General features: G+C 40.3%; 1 protein-coding gene across 3 annotated transcripts in view; it reads left to right on the top strand.

Moving 5' to 3' along the window:
- fbln2 (fibulin 2) overlaps nucleotides 1-12,472 on the top strand; it is a 127,696-nt gene extending 115,224 nt beyond the window's left edge. For 2 of the 3 annotated variants that reach the window (XM_036152001.1, XM_036152002.1), the window contains exons 13-16: nucleotides 3,839-3,955; nucleotides 6,402-6,530; nucleotides 8,909-9,032; nucleotides 10,550-12,472. In XM_036152001.1, coding sequence (XP_036007894.1) covers nucleotides 3,839-3,955; nucleotides 6,402-6,530; nucleotides 8,909-9,032; nucleotides 10,550-10,910 — 731 coding nt within the window. In that variant the 3' untranslated portion in view covers nucleotides 10,911-12,472. The remainder of the gene's footprint in view (nucleotides 1-3,838; nucleotides 3,956-6,401; nucleotides 6,531-8,908; nucleotides 9,033-10,549) is intronic. The other variant, XM_036152003.1, reaches the window with a different exon arrangement.
- Nucleotides 12,473-13,450: the final 978 nt, after the last annotated feature.

Here is a 13,450-nt window from a genome sequence, read left to right as displayed (position 1 = left end):
AAATACCAGAGAAGGGAAGCCATTTGTTACATTTACTACTATACATTTGACCCTTTCTTTCTTGAGAACTATAATAATCTGCATGTTAACCACATATAGTTTTATGGTGTGAAAAGGTGAGAATTGAAAAAAACAATTATGGTAACATTTGGCATTTTTTATTTACAGGAAGAAACAGAAACAAAATATGTGAGGATAAACACTTCTGTGCCAATCCTCCAAATATTTTTTAATGAAGGGGACCTGAAACCAGCCTTCAGGCTAAGAAGGGCCACCATCGTCCTCCTCCTTCAGCTGCTGCCCATCCAGAAGGTCCATGGATGGCCACAGGAGATAGAGGTGCTGCTGACCCTCTACTGGCTGGTCTGTGGAGCATCATATAGGGAAACAGCTTGCCAGTAAGATCTCTTACCTTCTTGTCCTTAAATAGAGCCAGCAATGACACACAATTGATACATAGATTATATTAATTGGATAGAAGATTAAGACATATCAGCATATTACCTAAATTACAAGTTAATTTTCTATTTGGTACAGGTCTAGTGGAGGCACGCTCCAACAGACACCACGCCAAGGCTGATTAACATCGTTGAGCGTGCCTTTGGTGGTCTGAAGACACGGTGGCGTTCCATCTTCTTAAGGGTGCTGGAGGTCCGCCCGACGTTTGCCCAAAAAGTAATCGGCGCCTGCTGCATCATCCACAATATTAGTATAGCAGCAGGTGATCAGCTAGATGAGGTCGACCCAGAGGAGGATGGCCATCCGGCGGCTGAAGACAGGAAGCTGCTCCAGCTGGCTGCATGTTTAAGTGAACATGACTACATCTAACCTAATGTAGATCAGTTCTAGTCATGTACACGTGCTGCTTCATTTCATTTTTTTCACCACCTGTAACAATACATAAAATAATCAGTGAATTAATTTCCATTCCAACTATTTTTAATTGTATGTTGGTAGGTGTTGTCTATTTGTATAAGATGTTAATAGAAGTTATTTATTTGTTTTAAACCACGTTAGTAACTGTTAATTTGTTGAATATGTTACACCTTCATTCTGTTCCAAAGTTAAAACATTTGTCTAAAATAAATATGTTTTTTTTCATATATTGTTACTATTGTTTTCTTTCCCACTTTCTCTTCTCAATTTTTCGTGTCCTCACTCAGAGGAAACTCACTTAGGTAAAACATTTAAAGAATGTATTTATTTATAGATTTTATATTAGGGCTGGACAATATAGAAAAAAGCATATTGATAAAAAAATGCATATTGATGGATAGATAATTATCAAAAAGATTTAAAACCTGGCTCTTATAATATTGCTAAATGACTTAATTTTAATATATCACACACAAACACTCAATCCCAAATAAATTCTTATTTACCCAACATTTTTAACCATAACTGATTTTTTTAAAAGAAAAATAACTCAACTTAAGAGACCTGGGTGATGTTATTAAATACTGACAAAGAATAAACTCAAGTGACCAGCGCTGTTAGAGAAAAACTTGCGTACCAGAACTTTATATCGCGGATCAAGAGTGGCGAGTTTGAAGCCAGGTTTTTCATGTCCATCACTACGAAGCATGTTACTGCATGCGTGATGTCCTTATGCCGCCAGGACGCTTTGTCATTTTATCACAAAGAAGGAAGCCCAGTTTAGTTGCTGTACCTGCTTTGTTTTGGAAGAACTTCCAGAAGATTCCTAAGAAGATGACGCGGAGCCGCACGGGGCTAAAACGGCTCGCGCTGCTGCGGTAGTGAGCGGCTTACGTGATGAAACAAGTTGGTTGCGTTACCAGACTTTGTTTTTACCGGTTCCTTGCAAGTTTTACAAATCACTGGTTTATTTCTTTCAGACTGGCGAACTAGTAAAACCCCGTTTTGGGAGCGTTTCCCCCGCTGCTCCTTGCTGCGACATATTCACGTGCTCTGTGTTGTGGTTTGAGATGGCGGCGCTTTGTGACGGCGTGCCTGGGTTTGCGATTACGATTGGTCGAGAGGAAGCAGTGACTGTAGCATCAACTAGGTTAAAAGGAAGAAAGGAAAACTGTCTGTATAACCAACTTTTATCGATCCTTTTTTCCCTTATTGTGCCACACGTCTTTCGACTGATATATATTGTTATTAAATTATCGTCCAGCCCTATTTTATATGATGCTGTCATTCTTGGGAGACATTTACAATTTATTCCAGCAATTATTGAGTTAATAAAGCAACACGCGTCAGTCTGATAAACACAAAACAAATAAATCAGACTCTTTTTTTAAATTACGCACCAACTCTGTAAATTGGGAAGCTTAAAAGTATATTGTTCTCGCCTCAAACAATCTGAAAACGTACTTTTGAAGAACAACAGGAGCAGAAAATGGAGTGTTCAACTTACCACTGTGATCTCTGCGCTGTCTTCTTCTTCTTTTTCTTCTTCTTCTTCTCTTGTTTTTAATGGCGGTTGGAAAACAACTTATAGGTGCATTACCGCCACCTTCCAGAATGGAGCATGGATCAGACACTCTGCGCTGTCTGGAATCAAGCTGCGGCCCCGGTGCATTCTGAGACGGTCAGTCTGAAGAACGCATGCGCGGCTCCTATCTTCGCACTCTGTGCTCCATTAACCAGCCTTGGAAACCGTAATGTCAGACCACTGTTGTGAATTCGTATTCTCAAAGAAAAAATCCGTATTCTCAAGCAGCCGCTGCTGTTTGTGTTCATAAAGAGTAAAGCACAAATTTAAACTTGAAATTTGTATTTATTAGTTATTGAAGTTGTAACTATTTAAACCGTATGTTGTATCTTTTGAATGTGATTGAAATTATTATGAGTTTACAAATGTTTGTTATGCACAACTTCTGACTGATATGGACACAACTATCCTTTTATGTACAAATCTATTTAGAACGCTATCTTACCCCATATCAGTGCTTTAAAATTGCACACAACCAAGTGTAGGCAAAATTTAGACTGGGGGTGTTTCCTAAGAACATGGTTAAGTGATAAACCAGGCTTAGTTAAACTATAGGAAGTGGTAAACCTGCTAACAGATACAACTGCAGGTTATCATTTAGTTAGCAAAGACTCCCTGCTATTAGATGCTTTACCTATATCACAAGGTTAACCTAACCTGCCCTACCACTGAACCAGCTTCTTATCCTGTTGGTGGTGATGAACAAGCCCAGGCAAGTCCCGACTTTGTCACAGTCAATCAGTAGGTGGGGTCAAAACACTTGCGTGCATGAGTCTCTCTTTGTCTCTGTCTGTCTGTCTGTCTCTCTCTCTCTCTCTCTCTTTGTAACGAGTAACTAAACCAAACATTGAAAATGTATTGAAGTAAAAGTATGCAATTAAGTTCGGAAATATAGTCAAGTAAAAGATATCAAAAAATGTTATACTTGAGAGAAGTATAAAGTACTCCAAAATATACTTATGTAACGTAGTGAAGTAATTTTACTTCGTTACTATACACCACTGGTTCTCGCCGCACATCTTCAGAACCAATCTCAGCTTAAAATGGTGACTTGCACTGCGTGATCTACTTTCAGTAATTATAACTGGCTATTGCAACCGTAAGCTGCAGAAAATATGATGCAATAACATTGCTCCGTCTGCGTTTACCTATGCCAGCCTAGAGTAGGAGAGACCCTTTCAATATGGAAGCACGCCGGATGCGCTCCAGCACATAATGAAATGTCTACGCATGTCTATGTATATTGGTTACTGAAGAATATCAAAACATCACTGAATTTTACTCTATCAGACATATGGACAAGTAGAGAAATGCAAATGAGCTTTATTGTGTTTCTTGTGAGAGTGGGATTCTAACTTTGTTTCCTTGTTTGCACAGATGTCAATGAGTGTGACAACAACCCATGCAGCCAGGAGTGTGTCAACATATACGGCTCCTATCAGTGCTACTGTCGTCAAGGCTATTACCTGAAAGAGGACAGACATACCTGTGAAGGTAGTCTTCCCTCATGTTGATGCATTGAGTCCAATAGAAAAACATGTCTAAATCAACAGAAACTCTTGCGGAAGAAAGAAAGTGGGAGTGGTGGCCTAATGGTTAGGGAGCTGGGTGTTTGCATTTTTTGAGAGGCCCCAAGGTTTGGTGGTCTGCCACTCTGGCTTCCTGAGCAGTACCCCTGATCACGGATTGCTCCCCATGTGCCACTCAGTGTTGAGTCCCATCTGTTGTTTTTTGGACTGGCTGCCTGTGTTCCACCTTCTGCTCTGCTTCACTCTGCTAATTAGTAGAGCAGTTTCACCTGCGCTGTTCTAATTATCCCAGCATTAGTTTCACCTGACACTCTGTCTATTTAAGCCTGCTTCTACAGCAGCAGCAGATCTTTTTTTAAACATGCAGTCCACTGTTGTGTGCACCACCTGGGGTCCGTTCTTCGTACGTTGCTTAAAACATCCGAGATCAAATGACACATCCAAGGTGATTTCATCCGGCTAATCATGATCCGGCTAATTGGGTTCTTCGAACACACCTGTTGTCTATGATTAGTATGGCTGGATTGAGTTATCTGAGATGTATCGATAGTAGAAACAATGATCAGCAGCGCTGCTATTGGCTGTTCAGCATGGCCAAAGAACGCCCACAGTTTTTCTCTCAAGCAGAACAAGAGCTTTTAAAAGAAGATTATGCCGAATTTGAGTCATTAATTAAAACAACAGGGAACACCTCAAAGTCTGCTAAAGCCAGGAGAGAGGGCTGGCAAAAAGCAGCAGACAAATTAATGCGTAAATACTGTCCATGGTAGATGTTTCTATCACTTTCTACAGTATGTATTTTGGCACTTAATAATTTGATATTAAGTTTGTTCTTTTATATCAGAGCCTCCACGGGACCCACTAGAACATGGGGACAAGTAAAAGTGAAATACAAGAATATTCTACAAAATGGTAGCCTTTAATTATTATACTTTATTTTGAAAAGGCACTTGTTATGGCAACAGATCCAAATTTCAGTGTCATTCCTTAGACACTGGAAGTAAAGGACGCATGCAAACAGGGAATTTTAACAAAAAAAAAATCTTTATCCATAAAAAATGAAAATTTTCCTTTTCCAAGTCATCCACAGTTTACACGGTAAAACTGTATTGCTCTGTGTCTAGATAATCCATCCATATTTTTTTCTAATACAATATACGGCTCGACAGGAAGCAAGCCTTTCAAAGTAAACTAAACTTCACAATAAAATGGCCTGAATAAATCTTCTTACTATAGGATAAAAATAAAAAGCAAACCATCATACAAATAACTTAAATATTTTAGATTTATGGCTCCAACATCACTTTTTCCTCTTTAAAAGCCACTGTTAAATGATGTGTTTGTCTGTTTATAACAGCCACCAAGAAAAATCTCTCTACAATTACACTGTCGCGCTGCGCTAAAGGATCCTGTCTATTGCGCAATACGCGATTAATTCGAAAAACTCTGCAAATTATTCTTACACCTTCCGCAACAGGTTGCAGTCATAAAAATGGACATGGCTACGGCAGACTTCCTTATCTCCTCCGCCTATACAGCCGTGATCTAATCTTGTTTACATGAAATAAGCCTGCTCTGGAGCAGGCTTAAGCTGGCGCACATGTTGCTATGACAACAAGTGCAGGATGTCCTTCGAAGAACCAAACGATCCAAGATCATGCCAAATCGTCAACAATGAAATCCTGCTAACTGAGTTAGCGACATATGAAGAACGGACCCCTGCCCTGATCTTTTTCCTGTGTGGATTCTCTGCTTGCCCTGCCCTCGCTGGATACCTAATCGGCTTCTGGTTCCTGCCACAACCCTGTACAAGTTTTGGTTTTTGATTCCTGCCTTGCCCCTTGTACTGTTCTGTTTGTTCCTGCTGTGCATGACCACCACCCATCTTTAGGACATTGTCTCTACCTTCAGCTTGTTCATCCTGCCATCATCTGTTCTGCCTATCATCACTATTTTTTGTTTTGTTTACAATAAACCTTTTAAATGCAACACCATCTGTGCATAACCAAAAACAAAATTATAAATAACTCCAAAAAAAAAAAAAAAAAAAAAAAAAAAGTGTTTTAACAGTTGGATATCAACATCATTAGAAAAAATTGCAAAACCTCCAAACCTGAAATATTTTTCAGGCAGCCTTTGATCTTCCTTCTGACCACTGCCAGTAGGGCCGTGGTCAGCTGATTGGCACTGATTGTATTGCAGCCTCGGTTCAGTCAGTCTGCTTCTCATCAGCTGCGGTTACAAATGTAGCTCACCACTGTCAACGTGTGAATGTGTGAGTGAATATAGTTTAGTGCTTTGGGGTCCTCAGGACTTGATAAAGCACTATACCAGTACAGGCTATTCGCCATTCACCATTGTAGTGTTGCCTAAATTTATTTTAACCAGAACCAACCCATATATTTTTACAGATATTGACGAGTGTTCCCAGAGCATCGGGAACCTCTGTGGTTTCCAGTGCATCAATGTTGTAGGCAGCTACCAGTGTGCCTGTCCTCGAAATGGGTATGTTACAGTAGCCAATGGACGGACCTGTAGAGGTGAGACATCACTGTGGTCACATGAAACCCCTTATTTTTTAGCAGCATTAGTGTTTTTGATTTAAGAAAAGGGAGGACTGCTTCCATCAACAGAAACAACAACTCTGTCACACATTGTTTTTCTTTGTAAATATAAAATGTGAGTAGAGTAATTAATCTGGTTTAAAGTAGTGGTGTTTCTTTGCATTCTAATTTTGCATCTACAATTTGTTATGTTAGAGATTAGTTCCCAGCAGTTTAATTAAATGTCCCTGACTCAAAGTGTTCTCACTGGATTTTGATGGACCAATGTGTTGTTGCTACACAGACAGATGCATAGCGAGAACCAAGAGCACATACCCCAGAGCTTTTAGCCCAAATAATTTATCTCTCCACATCTAAACGATTCAGTCTGTAATTTGACTTAAAGGTATAGTGGACGATCTTTCTTCTGCTTCGAGTTCCGGTGGGAGCACAGTATTTATTGGTTTTCCTACATGCCAATCATTGTAATGTGGTCACCTAATGCCAGTGTGCATGCTCGTTCCTTTAATTAATCAATCAATCAATCAATCAATTTTATTGTCAACTACAATTTGCATTGTAGTTGAAAATTCAGTTCCAGTACAACCGTCCATCACATACACTTAACAAACATTTTAGGGGAACGGTTGATGAGGCCTCGCGTTGCCAAGGAACGCAGCCAGTCGGCCGCTGCTACATCAGCGCAGCCGTTAGGTGCATTCCTCCAAACTGCCCCGGACCCCGCCTTACACGGTGCCCACAGGGCGCTTTCCTTGAAATCTGTTGAAGGAAAATTAAAACGTGGGGGAAGTGGAGGGAGAAAAAGAGAGAAGAATTTCTCATATTCCAACCTCTCACGATACAGTATGAGAAATCCTACACAAAAAAGGCCCATTGCACAAAAAGGCACAAATATAACGAGACACATAAAAGCAGGAGAACATTTGAGATTTGTTGTGTGTAAGTCCATGAGATAAATGTGAGACAGTAGTGTGTGCATGTTGTGTGGAATTCTGTATGTCCATGAACGCCGTCCCTCCGGCAGGCAAGTGTCCTTGATGGAAAGTCTTTATCACTTCGCAGCTCCAGCTTGACGCCTCCATGGATGTCTTTCAGAGGGGGGAGTAGGTCTTTGCGATTTCGCCATAACAACGCAGGGGAGAATTTAGATAGTGGAAAGTCTGATTTTAAATACACAATTTGTTTTGAGAACAAGCTGAACAAACTTTTCCTTCAGCTTTAAAGTCTTTTCATCACTGGCTCCAGGATCGAATATTCCAAATAGTTGGGCTAATTCACGTTCACACTTCCAGATTTATCCCATCTTTCCTCTGTTTCCAACCATTGCAGTCTATAAGCTTATCCAGCTTATTGTTCTGTTCATTCACCACCTTAGTGATTCCGTCGTAAGCCGCTGGTAGTCTAATCAAGGCCGAATTGACCGCCAGAAAAAAAAAAACGAATCCAAAAAGGAGGAATCCAAGTATCATAAATCCGAATAAGTAGACATCTTCGACGTCCTCAACAGAAAGAATTGAGAGGCACACCGTGGACCATTTCCCCCACGGGATGTATCCCGCAAAAAAAGTTCCGTCGGGACAGGCACGCTCCCCGGTCTTTTGCTTTCCAGTTTCCTTCCTCATTTCCTTTGTGCATACGCACTTCAAGTGTTTGTGTATCCAGTTAGCTACGGTTTAAACTGTTCATTATAGCTCCACTGCTCTTACCGTATATTTTGAAAATGGAGAGTCGCAAGAAGCAAACTGTCTTACAAGTTTATGAGAATAAGAGGAAGGCCTCAGTAGAAAGAAAGAAATGTATTTTGGAGATTCTTTCACACGATCTCCCTGAGGAACGGAAGAGCAGGTAGGGTGGTCATGTGCAGTTATTCAAATAGGGTCGTTTCTTACCTACATTTCTGGAAGAAGCGTCCACTGTATCTTTATTTTTGTCCAAATGTGGAAAAAGGAAATGCATATTTGTAAGGAAAATGGAAATACCATCCATGAGTCCATCCATCTCATCCATTTTTTTTTCAAATGAATGGAAGGATAGAATCCAAACATCTGTAGATATCTGTAGAAAAAGGGAGATCTGAAAACTACTGGATTTCGTACTGGAAAATTATGAAATTGTGTCCTTAACAATGTGTAAAACTGTAGTATCAAGATCAGCTGCCTCTCTCCAATTAAATTAACTATTTACAAGTACAGAAATATATGGACCTGTAATTGTCAGTTTTATGTGTGTGTGTGTGTATGTGGGGGGGGGGGGGGGGGGGGGGGGTTCTGACATGCATTGGTTGTTTTTCTTGCACCGAATTGTCTTGCTACTGAAATGTGCAATACCAAAAGAATTGCCTTGCCTTTTTCCAGACATTGATGAGTGCAGGACTGGAACCCATAACTGTTCCTTCTCACAGACCTGCTATAACCTACAAGGCAGCTTCAAGTGTGTCTCATTTGATTGCCCTCAAAACTACAAGAAAGTGTCACCAACGTGAGTCCTATTTGCTCAGTCTCACTCAAAACTATTACTGAAAATATTTAGCTATAACCCAACTTTTTTTCTTTGATTTCACTACACAACATTTTAGGCCATGAATTGGTAGATCATTGCATTTGATAATTTCTGATTTTTTTTCTACTTTGACTTTAGTTTAACTGTTTGTACAATAATTGCATGTAATGAGAGTGACTTCTTGAAACAATGACCAATAAGTACATGTATACAAATTTTTTCATTCAGGCACGTAACCTGGCAAGCCAGATTGATAATGTGTAGCACTCTACATTCTGCACATTATCAATCTGAGACTGCTTCTGTTGAATCCATTTGAGGAACGGACAAAATTGTGGATTCTGACAAGAGATGTGACAGCAGCTGCTACGTGTGAATCCTGTTGCACTGCCATGTTTGTTGGTTCAGCTGTGGGCTCGGCAGCTCTTGCTTTTGTCACAGTGTTATGTCCCACCTGAAACCATTATACTGCAATGTGATTGGCCCAAGTTTGGTTTGGTCGCAAATAGTTGAAGCGGGAGCCGTAAAAGCTGGATTCCCATGTGTTTGTGAATGCACACATGCTGTGATAATTCAGGTTGAAAGCAAGGTTACCTGTAAGCCTGTGACTGAATAAGCTCTCTTCATCACTATATGCGACTCCAACCTCCAGCACAAAACGTGACATAGCTGTTCATAACAATCATGTGAAAATTGTTGTTTTAATGCCTATTACTGCTCAGTATTATTAATAGCCAAACTAACAAGCTAAGCCTGGCCTTTTTTTTCAAATACATTCATTTCCCAAAGAAGTCTTTTAGGGATCCACTCATTTTACGTCATCACACCGTGTTAACAGTCCAGTGTGTACGTCTAGATGCAGGTACACAGCACTTTAATGTTCTCCAAACAATATGAGGGATGCATGTCATATTTTATGCATACCACCATTTGTGAGGTCAAGCACACCCTAGATCAGGGGTCACCAACATGGTGCCCACGGGCACCAAGTAGCCCTCAAAGACCACATGTGGGGCCCACAGGCCTGTTCTAAAAAAAGCCCAATCCACCAATGAGATCCATCTAATACTTTATTCTATTCCATTAGTCTTCCTGTTTATTCACACTTGCATTTATATAGATTTAAAAATGACAATATCTGTAACAAAGCATGAAAAATATGTTTATTTTACATAAAGTTAATGTGAACTCTGACTCGTGTAGTTCAAAGATCAGTACTGGTAGCCCTTTGTATGAAACAGCACCAACAAAGTAGCTCTCAGTTTCAGAAAGGGTGGTGACCCCCTCCCTAGATGATCTTTAATTCAATAAGCAGACAGAACAATCCCCTTAGTGGTGTAAACAGGTAATGCAAGAAAAGCAGCACTAAAAATTAAGTGACATTATACATCAACTATCTTGATTATTTGAAATATTGCAGATCTCATCCATCATAAAAATTATTGTATACATGTCTCCTTGCTGGTCCTGACCTCCCTATTTTCCTGCATTTTCAGCCACTGTGAGCGGATCAGTTGTCCCACCAACTCCATAGACTGTCAGAACTCCCCTCTAAGGATCGCATACCATCAACTCAATCTCAAAACAAACGTTATCACTCCAGCTCAGATCTTCCGTATGGGACCCTCACAAGTCTTCTCAGGTGACAACATTGTCATCAGCATCATCAAAGGCAATGAAGAGGGCTACTTCAGTGCCCGCAAGCTGAACAGTTTCACAGGTGCCATTTATTTGCAAAGGAAAGTTGACGAGCCCAAGGACTTCCTGCTAGATGTGGAGATGAAGCTCTTGAGGAAAGGAACATTCACCTCATTCCTGTCCCGAATCTATGTCTTCATCACATCCAACAAGATGTAACTCCAAACACAAAAACTATGTATCAAATAAGGTGCTTACTGTTTTTTAATCTCCAAAGACTTTAGGAAATATCTGAATGTGTGTGTGTGTGTGTGTGTGTGTGTGTGTGTGTTAAAAAAATGAAGGGGACACTTTTTTAATCAAGAGTATAATATGAAGTTTATTTGATCATTTCAGTAGTAGAGGTGGTTGTTAATCTGTGTTCTTTTTTTTAATCTGTGTTCTGATGTTAAAGAAAGCAGGTTCACGAAAGTGGCAACAACGAGATGACCTCAAAAGGAATGGTTTTGCAGGTGCTTTTTTGACTGTTTTTCAGTAGTTTGCATTTGAACAGCCACTTTCACAAGTGACTGTTCAAATGCATCCATCACAGTACCATGAGCCAATACTTGGACCCTACAGAGGTTGTACTAGTGTGCCGTCCTAGTAGAGTTGTCCGACTCTGTTAGGATGGCACAACAATGTGTGCCAGTGCCAGAAGATTTTCTGTCTCCCAGCATGTTCTCAAGAGCATAAAGGTGATTCCTGGAGACAGGCAGTTACACTAGGAGAGCTGGACATGGCTGTTGGATGTCCATAACCCATCAGCAGGACATGTATGTGCTTCTTTGTGCAAGGAGAAACAGGATGAGTACTGCCAGAGCCCTACAAAGTTACATCTAGCGGGCCACTGGCAAGGATGTGTCGTGCCAAACCTGTAGAAACAGACGTAATAGGGTTAGCCTCAGGGCCTGGTCTCTCTAGTAGGCCCAGTGCTCACTGCCTGACACTGTGGAACACAACTGGCATTTGTCCTGGCCAGGATCTGGGAGGAGATACACAAGGAAACCATCTGTCATATCATCAGGAGAATCCCCCAACGTCACCAGGCATAAATACCATCCTGTCGGGACCGTACAAACTACTGAGTACCATTTAGAGTTGCTGCAATGACATTTCAGCAAATTGGACTAGGCAGGTGCATCCGTTTATAGTCTCACTTTCTCTGTGACTTTGGATTAAGCCCTCTGTGGATTGATAATCTTCATTTTCATCAAATGATCAATATCCTTTTGGTTCCTAACACTATCTATTCCATACCAGTCAAATATCGAGCAGGATCTTTTTTCCACTTTACATCCGATGTGTTCCCCTAATTTTTTTGAGCTTTGTATTTATATCTGTGTGTGTATGTATTTTATATACATAAATATGCAATCTCAATTATCTATGGCAGGTCACATAGCAACAGTCACATGCTATTGCTAAAGCAATAAGTTAAAATAAAGGTGCTGCTTAACTCTCAAGATATATTTGGTGCTGTACTCATTTAATCTATAGGAATTATTTGAGTCTCATGACAAATATTCAGAAAGTAAGAAATTCATCTTGAATTAGACATGGTGGGGCATTTATGGATATCCAAATCTGTATAGCATAGGCATGGACTGGTTTCTGGTATCAAGGTTTGTATTGAATTTAATAGATTATGCATCAAAATGGACATATGATGCTTTTCAGTTCTTCATTTTCACATTGAAATCATTCAGTTGTGATCTATATAAAGTGAAACTGCAACGCTTTGGGCTGAATTGCTGATTCATTTGCCCCCACATTCTCCCTTTTTACCCCTGTTCTGAGGTGCATCTGTGAGGAACTCGTTTTGGTGATGTCTCTTTAAATCTAAAGGAGGCACTTCACACCCCACCCCCAGATCACAAAGTGTTCCACTCCACCCGTCATGCGTCCATTGCTGAAGTATTCTGGGGAATGGTGTAATGAAGAACCAAATATTTAGACTTATTCACGTGTAGCTTCGGGATTCTTGAGCTTGGACTACAGAATCGCTGAGAAATAAAAATGGTGTATTTGCGAAATTGGTAAACCAGAAGTCCATGACCTTGTTTTGCAGATACACAGCTAATGCTGTGGCGTAATAGTTCAAGAAAACAGAAAACTGAACTGCTTGAAAAATATAAGCCAAAAACAATATAAAGCTATCTACACAGGTCCTGGACAGACAATATTACACTTTTTTGCACTCCTAGACACTTGTTACGGATTATGAGATAACAAAGACTGTGGCTGTGAAAGACAGTTACCAGGGAAACAAACCCAAGGACATGTGGCATGCATAAACAGATGGACAATTATCTTCTCTAGAGCCAAGCTCTTTCAGTGTATTGCTGACGTGGATCCCGGAAGACAACATGGGGTAATGGACCAATCCTGAGCAGGCTTTGCTCATCCATGTAAGCTGACATTGCCGAAAGTTGCGGACTCTCGAGCGTTCGGAAATCTGCCCGTCTCGCATTGTTTTTGTATAAGAGTTTAGTACTGAAGCTGTAAACATCCCTCTGCCTTTTAGATTAACTATTTTAAAATATAGTTTCTGTTTCAAGAGTCTTATTATTACTACAGAAGTCTACAACAGAAACACCACATCTTTCAGGCAAAGAACTTTGAGGTGTTTGCAACTGGGCACAGTCAATTCTTAACAGACTCCTAGCCCACAACAAAATGTGTTTACGGTTTAAAAATGTGGATTGTCTATATGTCCA

This window comes from Fundulus heteroclitus, chromosome 20 (assembly GCF_011125445.2).
Source record: "Fundulus heteroclitus isolate FHET01 chromosome 20, MU-UCD_Fhet_4.1, whole genome shotgun sequence".
Taxonomy (NCBI): Eukaryota; Metazoa; Chordata; class Actinopteri; order Cyprinodontiformes; family Fundulidae; genus Fundulus; species Fundulus heteroclitus.
This window is presented reverse-complemented; position numbering and strand designations above follow the sequence as displayed.